Source organism: Drosophila santomea, chromosome 2R, assembly GCF_016746245.2.
Source record: "Drosophila santomea strain STO CAGO 1482 chromosome 2R, Prin_Dsan_1.1, whole genome shotgun sequence".
NCBI lineage: Eukaryota > Metazoa > Arthropoda > Insecta > Diptera > Drosophilidae > Drosophila > Drosophila santomea.
Genome location: NC_053017.2, coordinates 12,084,958 through 12,100,864, shown reverse-complemented (window position 1 = coordinate 12,100,864; position 15,907 = coordinate 12,084,958). Strand labels below are relative to the sequence as shown.

The 15,907-nt window shown below is 44.0% G+C and overlaps 2 protein-coding genes across 4 annotated transcripts in view; one reads left to right on the top strand and one right to left on the bottom strand.

Moving 5' to 3' along the window:
• Positions 1-15,907, top strand: part of LOC120446106 (zwei Ig domain protein zig-8) — a 47,305-nt gene that overhangs the window by 17,092 nt on the left and 14,306 nt on the right. Inside the window, exon 2 of the mRNA XM_039626900.2 lies at positions 10,465-10,631. Within this exon, the coding sequence (XP_039482834.1) occupies positions 10,465-10,631 (167 nt within the window). The remainder of the gene's footprint in view (positions 1-10,464; positions 10,632-15,907) is intronic.
• Positions 11,089-14,901, bottom strand: LOC120446105 (E3 ubiquitin-protein ligase MARCHF4). Of its 3 annotated transcripts, none has more exons than XM_039626896.1 (7): positions 14,741-14,901; positions 14,175-14,679; positions 13,517-13,651; positions 12,895-13,126; positions 12,786-12,847; positions 12,152-12,733; positions 11,089-12,091 (listed from the first exon to the last, which is right to left on the bottom strand). In XM_039626896.1, the coding sequence occupies exons 1-6, from the start codon at positions 14,787-14,789 to the stop codon at positions 12,349-12,351; spliced, it is 1,368 nt and encodes a 455-aa protein (XP_039482830.1). In that variant the 5' UTR covers positions 14,790-14,901; the 3' UTR covers positions 11,089-12,091; positions 12,152-12,348. The 3 variants fall into 3 exon arrangements, with proteins under 3 accessions (XP_039482830.1, XP_039482833.1, XP_039482831.1); XM_039626899.1 differs by having other exon boundaries at positions 12,895-13,114; XM_039626897.2 differs by lacking the exon at positions 11,089-12,091 and having other exon boundaries at positions 12,142-12,733.

Genomic DNA, 15,907 nt, shown 5'->3' with positions numbered 1-15,907 from the left:
ACTCCCGGATGCCTGCAAAGTTAAATTGATTATCTCATAATAAGTGCACTTTGCCTGCATTTGATGAACATTAAAATAAACAACGCAACTAATTAAGCTCACCATTTATAAATTATTGGACTAATTAATGGAGTGTGCTCAGTTCATAATTCGATTGCGCCGTATTTTGGCCACAAGCTGTGAACAAAAATTATTAAATATTGTCAGTTAAAAAAGAAAAGTTGGATTCAAAGTTTCTAGGTCAAGGAAACCATAAAGATACAACCACGAAAATAGCTGTAAGTACAAAATCAGGTTTGGCTCTAATGCTTTCTTGGGTTAAATGAGGCTTTCCTCCTTAACTAACAAAGCTGGTAAAGAACTTCAATTAGTGGCCCAAACAAATGAGCTGCATTCGCCCCCATGGTTGTTGTTCCTGCCGTACTAGGTTTTGTGGTTTTCGGGGTTATACAATACATAAGTTTTCTGGAGATGAAGGACGGATTCGGGCGGCACTGGGTGCTAATTTCCAACTCCCGGGGCATATTAGTTGCTGCCACCAACGCCGTTGTTGCCAGGGAAATGATGTGGAAAATTATGCGGAGCATGCCTCATGCAAATTATGATTGTGTTGATTATGACGCATTAAAGCTAAACGAAGCTGGGACTTTGTTTTGCAGCCCAGGAGCAGGAATTAGCATACAGATTTTCATTGGCGACACGTAGCCCTATTTGCAGACTTAAAGTTTTCCATACAATTCCGCTTTCCTTTGTCCTGTGCTTTGGTGTTGATGTCGCAGGCCAGGCATAAAATTACAAAGGCCTCCTGGAATGGCACACTTTCAGGCGCTTTTATGGTTGCTAACAAGCTCATAGACCATTCCATTCCCACTCCCAATCCCGGCCAGACGGACCACCGACCAACAGCAAAGTGAAGACATTAGCAGTGAGCCGGGCAAAGTAACCCAAAAATGAAGTAGATCCCGGGTACAATGGAATCTAGGAGCGAACTCTGAACTGAAACTAGAAAAAAGGAAACAGCTGTGCAGAGCAAAAAAATACACTAACAAACTGTTTAAACCTCATTTCCAAGTATTTGTAACCAGAAATATATATTTTTGATGTAAATTTAGCTTCAAATGTTCTTTTTCATTCCATTCCATTTTTATAGATATGCTTTTGAAGTTAGTTTACATTTTTGTGTCAGTATCGAATTGCGTTATATTTTGCTCTGTGCAAAAAGCTAAAATACACCCCTCACTCAATTTCCCAGGATGGAGAAAAAAATGCCGTCATTTGCATGCATTGTCAGGCGCAGGTTTTTTTGGGGGTGGTGGCAACCGAGAAAAAAAAGGTCAACTTGGGTCCCCAAATTGGCACAATAGTTGCGTAGGTGTTGAATTTGTGACCGGACTATGAATAAGCTTCTTGGCCGACAGTTTTTCCTGTTTTTTTCCTGGCTCTGCTCCAGCAAACATATTTATTTCCACACTTTCATTCGTTCGAGGTGCTATGCGTTCATTGTGTAGTATATAGTATACGAGTATAGTGTGTGTGACCCAGGGACGAGGCCAAAACAACAATGACACTCAATGCAAATTGAATAGAAGACAGCAGCAAGGACTAAGGACCAAGGACCAAGGACTAAAGATCTGGCCAGACCCATCGGACGTGGCGGGATGAACGGTGGCCAACTTGTTGACTTTCAAGCCCAACAGAGTCGACCATTAACTTGAGAGTTTTGTAAGTAGATATATTTACGTGGCATTTCGCCTGTCTTGGCCTTAAAGTGCCGCCTCATTGTGGCGGAATATTTAAGTGGAGATTTCCACCGAATGACGAGGCAGTCAGCGCCGAAATCAATTCCGACCAACACGAACAGCATCCGACCATTAAAAAACACACACGATATGTAAACTAGCTGATGTGGAGGTAGACGAAGTACAAATCAATTTGCATTTACATTCGTCTGCTTTCCATGGAAGGCCTAGCATTACGATGATTTTCCGAGAATCATTGCCAGAATATTTCTGTAGAAATGGAAGAGTAACATCTGCGTGAGTAAACAATTAATAATTTCCAACGAAATTCAAGTAGTAAAATCAGGCTAAAATGAAACCTTAAAATGTGTAACAGGAACATTTTAAATTCAAAATGTTCCTGTTCAAAATAGACTTTAAATATGCCCACTAATTACAATAAATATATTTTTAAACTTTACCACGCAATTAAATAACATTGCTTGCCGTCAAACCATTAACTCAAAAATTATGGCTGTCATTTACAAGCACTTTACTCCTCCGCTTCACGACAATTTTTCTGTAATCCCGCTTTTCCTTAGAAATTTATTTCGCTTTCATTCGGGCCAAGCGGCGGTAAAAATTTCAATAAGCGCCTGTGCCATTCATTACAATTTATTCGCGGGGATTTTGTTATTATTTTAGCAGGCAAAGGAATTTCAGGAGAACCGAAACACATTTCTTATACATTCGAGCAGTAAGATCCGCCTTGTTCAGTCAGCTGACAGACATTCAGCGTGTGCGAATTCAAGGCGCACACTAAACGAATAAGTGACGTGGCCGCAGGAATCCTGCGGGGAATCCTTCGGGGAAACCTTCAAGCTGTCTTAAGTCGGGCTGAGTCTATTGTTTCGCAAGGAGGATGTCACCGACAGAGCCATGCAAACTGCAAGCGCAGTAAATCCATTTTCAGTCGCATGTAAGACGAGAAAAGAGTGCGGAAAAAACCAAAAAAGAAGTACAAGAAAGTCAAGTTGAGATGGCTGGATGGGTACCCAAGGAAAAACTACCGATTTCCCTCTTCGTTGCCAGTTGCAGCTGAATATTTTACGCACTGATTAAAGCAAACGAAAGTTTGGCATTGCCATTTGCATTCCCCCATTCGCGACTCGCTGGGGACTTTTCCCTGCGCATGCATATTAAATGAGATTTTCGCCGCTTTTCTTTCGCTGATGCAGCATCTCGTTGTAAGTTGTTTACTTTGTCGGCGCAAACTTTTCCAGTGTTAATGTGCCTAACAGTTCGGGGCGACAAAGGGTTCATAAACATCGCGTGCTAATGAGGAGCACTACTGGCATCCCACAGATGCACAAGAAAGTCTAGACGTGGTTTAGTGGGTGGATATATTGGCATAGAAAAATATATTGAGGCGTAGTCCTGCGGACCAAATAAAAATGCCATAAAAATCATTCATACTCTGTGATGTAGCCCAATATTATGTGGGACGCAAACGACGCACACGACCTACGTCAGATGTCCTGGCGGTGGGCCAGGATGCTACACTGCGAGAAATTAAGCGAAAGTACGCGGAAATTAAGGACAGAAGGTTTTCTAGATTAATTACTATAAATTTAAATTAAGACTGTAAGTTTTGCATATGATATTTTTAGTGCATACTTAGACAATGCCTCAATTTAATTTGGTATATTACATTCAACGTAATTGCGTTGCTTAAACTCAACAAAAACGATAGCCAAACAAATTTGTAGATTATTATGTTCCATCAGTGCAACAACTCATTGTAATCAAATTGAAACAAAAATTAGGGGAATAACCAATCGGTACTACAGTGTTCCTGTGCACGACTGACTGGTCTTATCGACCAAGCGAGAGCGGCTAATAAAATGTGTTAAATTATGACAGGACACTGCCGCAACGAGTGAGATAGAGCAAAAGCGCGGCTCACAGAGATACAGCACTCGCATAGGAATTGACCAAATGGCAGTGGCCCCAGAGGGTCAGAGATCCTTGCTGGCGGCATTTTGTTAAATTAAATCAGAGCGGCTAGCAAAAACGCCCGCTCTATACAGTATATGTATATGGTGTTGCCCCCTTCCGCAATGAGGCAAATAATCATGAAAAAGTCAGCCATGGCAAGGACCACAAGGACAACAAGAGCAACAACAACGGCAGCGAGCAGAGATAACCATAAAAGCGTCGCCCAAAAGTCTGCAGTACTTTTTGTGTGCGACTAAATGTGTGTGTTTTGTTTTCTGTGTCCTGCCGCCTGCCTTAACTTTTGGCCTCCAACTAACACACACACACACAGACACATAGAGAGAGAGAGAGAGTCCTGTAATAGTGGCCCGCATTGTATTGTTTCCTCGTTGGCAGTTTCACTTGGGGGAAAACTCGGCAAAGTTCAATGCCTCCATACAATACAATTCCGGTATTGGCCCTCCTCCACTAGAAACTAGAAACCACCTTCCGACCACCAACCAGTGCTTTACTTGAGTGGGCCACTAGTTGTGAATGTCATCTTTGCATTCCAGCTTTGAAGTTAACCGGAAAATTTTCAAGGCAAAGCCATGATTTTTTTTGGCCAACTTAAAGGCAATAGAAAACTGCAGAGAGGGATCGCTGTGCCATGGAAATGGAAAGTCTGCCAAGAGAGAAATCAATGCCAGGACTTGTTTATTGTTCAGTCAGAACACTTTGTTCGCCTGACTTGATTTTGCATTGGAACTTGGATTTGGCTTGGCAAAACCGGGGAACCAGAAACTATGTCATTGCCGGGTTATCTTAAAGTTGTTCTGTCATCTTCTACCAATGCCACTGTGTGCTTTCATATTGGGTCCACTTGGTGCTGATTGCTTCCAGCTCGATCTATGGGTTCAATCAGTACGCAATTAGCTTCATTAGAGCTAAACCTGTATCTGTGTATTGGCATTATTGGTATTGGGTAACTAATCAACATGACATCGGAGAGGGTCGTTCTAATTGTTTTGGCTTTAATAAACAACACATTAATTTGTGCTTTTTTTCGAATATGCAGTCAAAAAATTTTTCTTACTAAAATAAAACATTTTCTTCTGCTGGACAAGTCCGCAATAAAAAGAGGAAAACATTTTAAGTGAAATTTACTTTTCAGTTAGATATGACCAGTTTATATGTCCTTCAATTCATTGAAGGATTGATTGAATTAATATGTTGTAGCAGCTTCTTCTGTTTTAACGTTGCAAGTCTATTCTTCTATTAAATTGAGGAAAATACATAAAATGAAAAAAAAAGATATATTTATATATATATGAAACATACATAGCCTTGTTTAAAGTAAAGTAAGAGTATGTAATAATTAACGTTTTGTAGTTTACACATCAATTATCTATGTGATTGCATAGGGTTCCTGTGTATCAACTCTCGTTACTCATACGCCACGTTGTTCAATTACGGCCACCATCCGCCATCTCTCCGCTCCACAACTCCCCAACTCCACTCTCTTTCTGCCGTTCTCATTGGCATTCGGAAGCATAATTTATGGGTTGGCAAAGCGTCTAGGCCATAAATTAATTGTCGCGCCTAAGTGCGCACGATGTCGTCTGAGCACTCGGATCGACAGAATGGAGGCAAACTAAATAGAAAATTGCCAGCAGTGGAGTACGGACATAACCAGAAGGCGAACGAGAATGAGAAGTAGGGGGTTTTCAATGCAGGGACAAGGTGAAATATGGCCCCGGCAAAATGGTTGCGTTTGCCAGCGAAGGCAAACTGCAATATGCCAATGATAATTGCTTGAACATGACGCATACGCCGTGTGGTCAGGCTTTATGGTTTTATCTTCGCCATTAAGTGTAATCAATTTTTCGAAAGGCGGTGGCAAGCGTGGCAAGTGTGGCAACAACAACAGCTCGCATTTCTTGTCGGTTAACCAATATAGGATTTCATTTGCAGACAATAAAGCAGCTGAAATTGTTTTTACAATTGCTTTCCTTTTCAATTGCACTTGCCAATGCGAAACGGAAAACGGAGTCAAATCGATTCCGATCATAAAGTATGTATGTGCCCTGAAGTATAGCATGTAAACAGACCATTCCCCAGAGCGAGATTCTCAGCTCCGATTAATGTCTGTAGTTAAGTGAAGCACACTTTGAGGCGAATCTTGCTGAGCTCAGCTGGAGAGCTGCGACGTGGTAACTTGCCAACGCCAGCAGTTGTGGCCCTAGAAAATGATTATGTGTGCTGCTGGTGGCGTTGTCAACTAGCTCACGGCTCAAGGATGCAGCATGTGGAGGTCCAGAAGGAGCTATGCCACCCACTCACCTTTGCATTGGGCGACTGCGGCGCCTTAAACGGATTTCAGATAATTTCTGACTTTTATTTTTCATTTGCCCAACGATATCGCCCCTTGACGAAGCATTTACGACGACACATCCGTCACTTGTCGCCGCATTCAGCGGGCGTTATCTGATTTCGTTTCCGATTTTTTCCGCAATCTTCCCTTTTCTTTTTTGTTTTTCTTGTTGCAAATTTTTCGGGTTTTTCTGCGTGACATGTGATGCGCATGCAAATGCGAAAACGGGCGGTTTTTAAATGAGGCACGCAGTCGAGTTTTTTTTTGGTGGTTCTTTGGGTGGCTGGGAGGTTCATCATTGCAACATTTTCATGGGATTTTATGCTCATTGAAATGCGACAATGTCGACAACGCTGTCTAACGAAATTCTTTCAGTTTTCCACGAGCTGCCAAGAGTCACAAGTTTTCCACACACACTTTGGCCCAAAATGTCGCCGCGCTCACTTATCGTGCCTCATTGTGAGTCATGACCGCCTGTTTTTATAGTTTGCCCCGATTTGTATGCGTATTTGTATTTAAGCATTCATATGACCACATTAGCCGGCTGGCAGTTGGGGTATGGTGTATGGGAAACAGAACAGCGAAAGAAATATAATCATAAATTCCAAATGCGGCACTTACAATGCCAACTGAGTGATGAAATGGCTGGGCGGAGCTGTGGAAAGTGGGCTAAAGCAGACATTGCCAGCCATAAAAATGGCGACATGCGCGAAAAAACGCTGTCGCCCAAGACTAACAAGCTTCAAGTTTATATAAAAAAGAAATACTCACACAAAAAAGGCGCTCTGGTGAAATAATATGCCCAAATGAACTCGTTGCCTTTGACTTTTGGTTACTTTGTGCATATTCAAACATAGTTTTTCTCTCTCACCCTCTATTTGTGATTATATGACCAATATTTTTCTGTCAAATTTCATTTTGATTTAATTTGTGCTGGCAAATAGAGTGGCAAAGTGTCAGGAGCAATTTGCTGCACAAATATTTTGCCATATCCACTCGCTCGCAGCAAAGCGGAAACACTTTGCCAGCATAATCGATAGTTCAGCATATATTTAAAGGAGCTCAACCTGCTCAATCCTCTCTACGCCCCACACATTTGTGGGCCAACTGGAGGATGGGGATGCAGAAGGAAGGAGCCCCGTCGAGTGCATCGACTGCCACTCAATGCTTCAATGCGATGTCAGTGCAACTTAACCTTAAGTGCTCGGGATCATGGACAATCCAAGGCTGCAACGCTACTCCATGCGGACTCCTGACTTTCGTCTCCTGTTCGCTTCAGCACACATGATGATGTCGTGGCTCCAATTGGTATTAACTAGGCCAAAGATATTGTCTTGTCAGCTGAGGCGAAGTCAATAAAGTGCTGTCGTTTCAATAAAAGCATTTGCAATTTCTTAATTATACTAAGTAGCGCTTTCCAATGGGGCATGGCTAAAATATTGAAGCAAAGGCTTAAAATTAGCTGATCATGTAGATTTAGGAATATTGGAATTGATTTCAGCATGTTTCTTATAATCATGTAGATTTAGTAACATTGGAAATGATTTCAGCTTATTTCTTATAATGCCTCAATATAATCTCACGCTAAATTAAGTCGAGTTACATTTAATAGTTGACCAATCGATTTTCGGTAATTTCGATTTATCCTCAAGCAAAATAGCACCCATAAATATGCATATGTTGTGCCACGCCAGCCCCACACACAACCGCAAATATTTTCCACCACATTTGCTAATTTTCGGATTGAAAAGTCGGCAAATATTTTTGGTCCTTTAACCGCAGCTCAGGGATTTTCGGGATGACAGTTTTCAGAGAGAGAGAGGCGAGTGCCCTGCCCCATGCAGCATCATGTTAATTTGCAGGCGCCGAGCGTTTTTGATTAAGCGCACGCTTTAAGGCAAAAACCAAAATCTGACAGCCACCAGCTGCCGTTTGGTTCGTTCCGCTGTTATCGATGGCCAAAGTGAGGGCCAAAACGACGGGCCAAAACAAACAGGCTAACAACAAATTGGAGGCATCGACAAGTTGGTGGCCCGGCATTTCCTGGCGGCCGCATCGTTAATTTTCACAGCGTGAGCAAATTTTCCATGCATAAACTTAAAATTAGCACAAGGTTCCCTATCGCACGCAAAAATGAGTGCTGCAAATGCTGTGCAAATGTGTGTGGTGGTGTTGGGTTCTGAAAATTGTGTGAAAATCTTTTCGCAGCTGCCCATAAATTGCATGCTCGCTGATAAACAATAAATTAAGTTCTGTTTCAGAACAGCCTTCCTGTCTCGCTTTCTCCCTCGGTCGCTCTCTCTTTTCCTCAGCCTTTGTCCTGCGCATTTTCCGCTTTTCGAATTTCCCACGCTTTTCCACGCCATTTATGCGCCACGCACGCATACGTGCAACATTTCTAAGCTAATTTTCGCCAGCTTTTGATACCCTGTTACCTATCTGTGCGGATGGCGGGAGGGGGTGGTGTGATTTAGGGTATTACTGGGTAATTAGCCTGTCTAACGATTTTAAATTTATATTAATTTAATGTATTATTAACCTACTGTTTTGCTTATATTTTTTTTTAAATGTTTAATTCTTAATAATTATGGGGAATTACAGGAATATATTGGAACATTAATGACGTTGGCCTAGGAGTTAATTAGTAACCCTGCTTTTGTGGAAATCGAAGAAGACTGACATAAACGTAATAAAAAACTGTAGCTTTTAATCTTTTTTTATGGTTATTAACGTTTCCTGCATCAAATTATCTCCTTGTTGTTTTTAAGAGCAACTCCGCTTCGATTAACGAACGAAACTTTTTCCCAACGGTCCTCTTACATTATTATCTATCCTGAAATGTTTTGCATATTGCCCGAAGATGGAAAGCCGCACGTACGCAAATGTTGCGGGTGCGCATTAAATTTAACTTTGTGTTCGAAATTTTTCAAAAAGTAAATCGTAAAATTTGTCATGTCCTGGCAGCCACCAAAACCATCCAAGCCGCCCAAAAACCACCCAAAAACCACTCAAAAGCATCCAAAACCACCCAAACCACCCAAACCACCCAAACCACCCAACCACCGAAACACCGTCTATGTGGTGGAGTCGATTCATGTTTTCACGTTGCTACGCATGTGAAAAGTTTGCGTAGGTCTTTTAGCTGCCTTTGGTGAAAGAGTGTGCGTGCCCCGGCGAAAGTTTTCACTTGATTTTCTTCTTTTTTTTTCTATTTTTGGCGCGTGCGGAAACGGAAATGTGCAACAGCAGTTTTCCACCGACTTCGGGCGATGGATGGAGGTCCTTGATTCCTGGCTGCCAGTTAGAGTTCAGCTTGGAGTTCGATAAACTGGCGCCAGCAGGAGCTCGTCCTCGTATCGCCTCATTCAATTATTCGTATTCCAGTTGGCTGCATGCGATCTGCGCCGATTTGTACATGGCTTTGATGTGCAAAAAGTTTGCGCCAGCTTTTCTTCCTTTGATTCCTCTAAGACCCATCTGCCCATCTGCCTTCGTGTTGCGTATTGATGAACTTAGTTCAACCGTTCCCCGTCCCCCCAATGACGTTATCTAACTTGGCTTTTACTCCAGCAAGCACTAGGACACAACTGTTCGCCAGCTTTGACATATTTAGTGGGCCAACTTTGCCCTGACCATGAACTTGCCAAAGTGTGCTGATGACCGGAAAACATTTTTACCATCATAATAAGCATCTTTTCGCTTGGCGGAGAACAAATGGGCACATAATTGCTCATATACTTTGTCCGATTGATATTTTATGATAGGAAAAGGAGTCTTACTGAGATCATCAAAGTGAAAGAAAGTTGTATTGTGATTTCCTTGGTATTAACTGGCATTTTCAATCTATAAGAACAAACTGTTTATTATTTTCGAATATTTCTTGAACAAGGAAGCCGATCGAAGCTTAGCTTTAGTTGGCATTCCCAAAGGACTTTTCTTGCCCCACGACTTACTTCATTTTCCATCCAATACCGCCACAAACACTCACGCACCAGCAAACAAATTGCAAAAGAAATAAAAAAAAGGGAATGTATAATTGTTTGTGCCAAACACACATACATACGTGTGTATATCGCACACAGGCAGCGTTCATTTATTTGTTTTTTCTGCTTCGTTTTTGAGCACAATTTTTATGCGAATTTTATTACTTTTCAGTTTTAGTTTAGGGCTTTGCCAGCCACCAAAAGTTGCGGCTATGCTGGCAGCTCGGGGCATTTGAAATGCCACGCTAAAACCAACAATACGTCGCTACGTACATACATATGTGCAAATGAAAATGAAAATAAATTTCCATTTGGCACAAGTTTTTATGCCGCCGCGTTGTTCGCACCATTCCACTGACCTCCATACCGTTTTTTTCTCCTCTCTTCTCTTTTCATGTCCCCCCTTTTCTAGGCTACAGCGCCGCATTGGCCCCCACGCCGCCCACCACATCGACAACAACCATCTCGCCATCCAATCTGCTGCCCTACTTCGACTTTGATGTGCCGCGCAACTTGACCGTAACCGTTGGCCAGACCGGCTTCCTCCACTGCCGCGTGGAGCGACTCGGCGATAAGGACGTAAGTAGAAAGTGAAAAGTTTGCCGAAATCGGAGATTCCGATGTCTATTTTGAATGCTCTTTCGGGACTTGTGCTTATTGTCTTAAATATCTCGTTAAATTCGGAGCATACATTTTTGCTAAATTAACAAACCAAACCAAAACAAGTCAGCCCAGCAATAATACAAATATATCAAAAAATTGTAGCACAGTAATTTTAAATATTTTTAATAGGAGCTAAATAAACAAGTTCTGTCTTAAACAAATGTTTCCGGGCTTTATAGCATTGCAATGCTTAATTACAAAATTTGTGGCGTTAATCCTTAGGCATTTGAAATGTTTGTGTAAATTGCAGCTAGCGGCCTAGTAAATTATGCTGCATATTTAGCATGCTTAAATATACAGTTTGTAATTAAACAAAAACTAAAACCTTCGCAAAAGGAAACAATTTTTATCAAAAATCCAACAAACTAATTAATTAGTTTTTAGTGTACGTGCATTTGAGAGCCAATGGCATATCTGATAAAAAAGCAGCCCAAAGGCAGGGTACCAAAGTCAATGGCTTAACATATGGAAATTGTGCAAAATAAATGAAAATTCCGTTTGGGATTTGCAGGCACTCAATCATTCCGCTCCGTGATTGTCAAACCATTGGGGTCCTGTTCCTTTTGTTTCGTTTCGTTTCTTTTCGTTTCGCCCTAGTCCAAAGTCCATAGTCCAAAGCCAAATAAATGATTGAAGGTCGCAGTGGGTTGTTAACCCCTTGCCAAATATGGCCCATACGCAAACGAGGCGGGTTGGAGTGCCTGGTCTAATATGTCAACATCACTGGCACATTAGGTGGGCGGCCAGCGCTCGCATCTCTTAGCCAGGATTAGCCCTTTTTTGGCCTACTACATACAGTGGCCCGGGAGTGGTGACAGATAGTCCAATCACTCAAAATTCAGGCAACTACGCCGGATCCTCGAACCAGTGTGCATTAGCAACCAGGACTTGGCCTGTTATTAAATGCTATGCCATGGCAAGGGGGGCAAGTGGATGTGTAGGAGGCCTAGACCAAATTACCGGCTGATTTCGAGGCTGCACTCGAGACTGGGAGAAAAATGGCCAAACAAGACAGGCGACAACCGAGCAACGTCCTGTGGGAGTTGCCTTCCTTAACGAGTGCTGCAATTCCTCCTGCTTTCCCTGGAAAATAAACGCCCACACGCTGCCAAATAGGCGGGGGTGCTCGCTCTAGCAAAATGACTAATTTATGAGCCATCAATCACGTGACTGGCTCAGCCATCATCCTTGTGCGTCCGTGTTATCAGCTTTAATATACCCGCTTTAAGGTGGCCGGAGAGGTGGGTGAGAGTGGGGGAGAGAAGTGAGCCCAAGGCCGGAAACCGGAAGTTGTGCGCCTTGGAGGAAGCAGCCAAAGTGCTGGCACGAACCGGAGAACAGGAAAACAAGAACAGGAGTTCCTCCAACGGTTCCACCTAGGGAGAACATCATCATCATCGTCATCATCATGATAGGGGCCGTTTGCTCAAGTTTACCCATTTATTTCGAGCTCTCATCGAGAGAGAGAGTTAATTTGAGGCATTGAAACTACATTAAACAAATGACACGCGAACAACGTAAGCCCAGCCAAATCCTTGCCCTTGAGTCTTAATTACTTGCACAGACCTTGCTATCCACCATGCTATCCATCCAGATCCCCTCGAGACCCAGTCCAGTGCTCGTCATTGCCCTTTCAGTTGCCGCCATCCGGTTGCCGTTGTTGCTGTTGCTGTTGCAACGGATTCTGCTGTTGCTCCTCGTCCTGTTTTTCACTCTCGCGGGCACTTGCGTCAGCAATCGATTCCACGGTGGCCGCCACCACTGCGGCGAGGACATCGCTGTCCAGTCGCATACCCCATTTGGGGGCCAACTTAGCCTCCGCCTCCTCGTCGCTGGACGTGATCACGAGGGCAGGCGAGGAGCTAGTCACCGGTACCTCCTGCTGATCGTGGTGGGTGAACATAGAGGCTGTCGTCGAGGCCGTCTCCATGTGAAATGGCCGCAGGAAGCGACTTGGGTTGGGAAACGGTCGCCGATTCTCCAGGATAAGTTTAATGTCCCGCGCAGACTGCCACCAGCTATGTGTGTTGCATGAAACAGAGATTCATTTGAATAAAAGGGTTATCTTACCGATACCAGGGCGTCAGCTGGGACTTGATCAGCATGTAGATATTGGCAAAGTAAACGGTGATCTGGGGGCGGACACATTAGAAACGAAAAAGCGAAGCTTATCTACTACCGTCATGAACAGGAAGAACAGCATCCAGGACTTGGTCCACAGCTTACTCAGTCCCCAGGAGTGGGTGTGCAGGGCGTAGTACTGGATGCCCACCAGCAGGGTCCCGATAATGCCAAAGGCCACCAGCGTGAGCAGCGAGAACATCTGGCAGTCCTCCTGCAGCGCCCTGCGACTCATGGCCCTCGTGTACCACAGGCGCAGCGACTGCAGACAGGTGTACCTGCAACGAAATCTGGAAAGCTGCACAGTCCGCCCAACGCCACAAAGCCGCTAACAAAGCGGCACTGGCAATTAGGAGGAGTTGCTGCCACAGAAAGCATAGAGTGCAGAGCACTGAGCACAGAGCACCGGCACATTGAGCCACAAAGCCAACTCAGCTGATTAAAAAGATGGGAGCCGCAGGCGTCTTTCATCTGCTGCCGCTTCGAGTGGCAGCTAGCAACTGCCATCTGCTTAGTACACTCGCAAAAAATACTTGGATGTGATGTGATAATGTAACGATAATAAATCTTCGCTTTTTGTGGCCGCAAAGTTTAATCAATTATTCAAGCAAATTCGGTAAGGATTTGCCTGTGATAAGCAGACTATATGAGGATTTCTGCGAGTGTGCTGCTTGACTTACCGCAGAGTCTGCTCCGTATTGTACTGGAACTGGCACAACTCGCAGGTGGTGCACCGCGAGGTGCTAATCCAACACTCCAGGCAGTGCACATGGACATATGTCATCGAGCCCTTGCACAAACACGGCGACACGAGTCTGCAAACAAATCGGGGGGGCGGAAAAGTCGCAAGTTTCAGTGGGCGGTTGTGGCAGAGTGGGTAGTTGGGTGGTTGGTTGGTAAACAGCGGCAACAATGAAAAATCAGGGGATTTAACAGACAGCCAACCAGATAATCAGGGATAAAGTGCTCGATGGGGCGGAGGGAGAGGGAAAGGGAAGGGAAAAACTGGGGCGAACTGGTGGCGCTGTCTGCAGTGTTAATTTTAATTATTAATATAAATAAATGCTTTCGCTCGCGGGCTTTCTACTAAATGCATTAAATGTCGTGCAATTAATTTCTTGCACAATTTGCGGCTGCACGTGCGTAATTAAATGGAAGTTACAGCACCCTGGAAAACGATATTCAAATGGGCGTATAATAGTCAGTGCCAATGGGGGATTATGGTAATTTTTTCAATAATGTAACATTTATGAAAAACTTAATTGGAATGTCGTTCTACAGGGTAAACTAACTTCTGTAGTGAGGGTCACTTATCCTGGCACCTGCAATGTTACTCACTGTTCGGGATTATCGGCATTGTGACAAATGCGGCACACGAGCGATCCCACCGAGGGCATCGATTCATTGGATGCGGACTCGTAATTCAGGTTATTGCACTGGGTGGTACCATCGACGCAGTGGCGCAACGTGGCAATGGAGTCCGTGACCGAGGGCTTGGCTGGAGCTCTGGAATAGGCGGAGCAGGAGGCGGCGGCCAGGGCGGTCTCGGTGCTGACCAGTGGATGATTTGGGTGCGAAAGCTTCTGGAACTGCACATTTGGCTTAAGGCCTAGCGAACAGGCCGGCAGCTGAGGATCCTCCGCATCCGTGGTAGTAGCATCCTTGCACTCAAAGCACTGCACCTTTGGCCAGGAACTGATGCGAGTCTCTACCACCATCATGCCCGGCGGCGTGTCATCGGCACTGCTGGAGGACAGTGCCTCGTCAATCTCCATCTCCAGGGTGGTTTCGGGTTTAAGGTCCGCGGGATTAAGCTTATGGCCACCGGCATTGCTGGTGATATCTGGTGGAGATAATTGGTATGGGTGCACTTGACATCTGAACTCAAGATTCTAACCACTAACCACATATTTCGCACTCCATTCTTGGATCGGTTCGACGATTTTTGAACATTGGGGTACCGAAATTAACCAAAAATTTTAAAACATCTTTTGTATAATAGCTTTGAAGTAGCTTTCGCTTTTCTTTTGTTTCGGATGGAATAGGTAATGTGGCGATTCGGGTTGTCAATTGTTTCAAGGAGTACCTGCTTGTATCATCTATGCTAAATAAATACATATTTTGATGTAAAATTAAAATTCAATATTATGTCGTTCTGGTGGCCAGTGAATTTCATCGATTTTCGATGAAAATTCCTAGACACATTTTTTAATGAAAGATGCATGCCGTAATGGAGGCAGTTAAGCATGCGCCTGCTGGCTGGAAAACAACTTTGTCCCGCAGCCAAGTTGCCCACATTAATTGTAATTGACAGATTGGAACCGCGCTGTCAGTGCCCACGCAAAAACTCGTTTCCACGGCTTCCCAGCACCCAGCACCACACCAAGTGGTGCTCCTCCTCCTACGAAAATCTCCAGCGGCTCCTGCGTCGCCGGCGCCTCCAGTGCACCCATAAACTCAAAATTGAAAGTGTAACAGTTACGGCAAATAACTTTGCCGGCGCTTGGCTTCCATTATGCGCCACTCTACGCGGAGGAGCAGGAATCCTCGGGTAATTTATGCCCCTGCCGTTAGTTCGTTAGCCGTGAGTTTTCCGGGCAGGATGGGTGCCATTTCCATATCAGCTGACACTGCCGTCGCCTCTCGCTTTTCGCTTCTCGCTCTTCGCTTTTTGTGTACCAGGTTCCAGCAAACTTAAGGATACACTTTTTGGATCTTGTAAAATGAATTAAGTATTTAACAGGAAAAGTAGTTTATATCTAAAAGTTGGCGCTTTCTTAAAGATCAACTATGGAGATTCCTACTGTCGGAATGTAAAGGCTCAATAAAATCGAGAAAAAACTTCAGTTACCGGATCAAGATAGAAAGCGTTCTTTTGCAGGGTATTAAATATTATATTCAGCGCTAATTGAGCAATAAATGCCAGGGTATTTAAGTCTTCGGTCCACAATGGCAGCCTTCTGTACTTGATTTTCGACTGCCCCTGCCGGAAGCTGGCGTGGAATCCGCTTGTTCAACTTGACTTCACAGGATTGTCCGTTCCCTGTTGATTTATTACGCGCCGAGTGCCG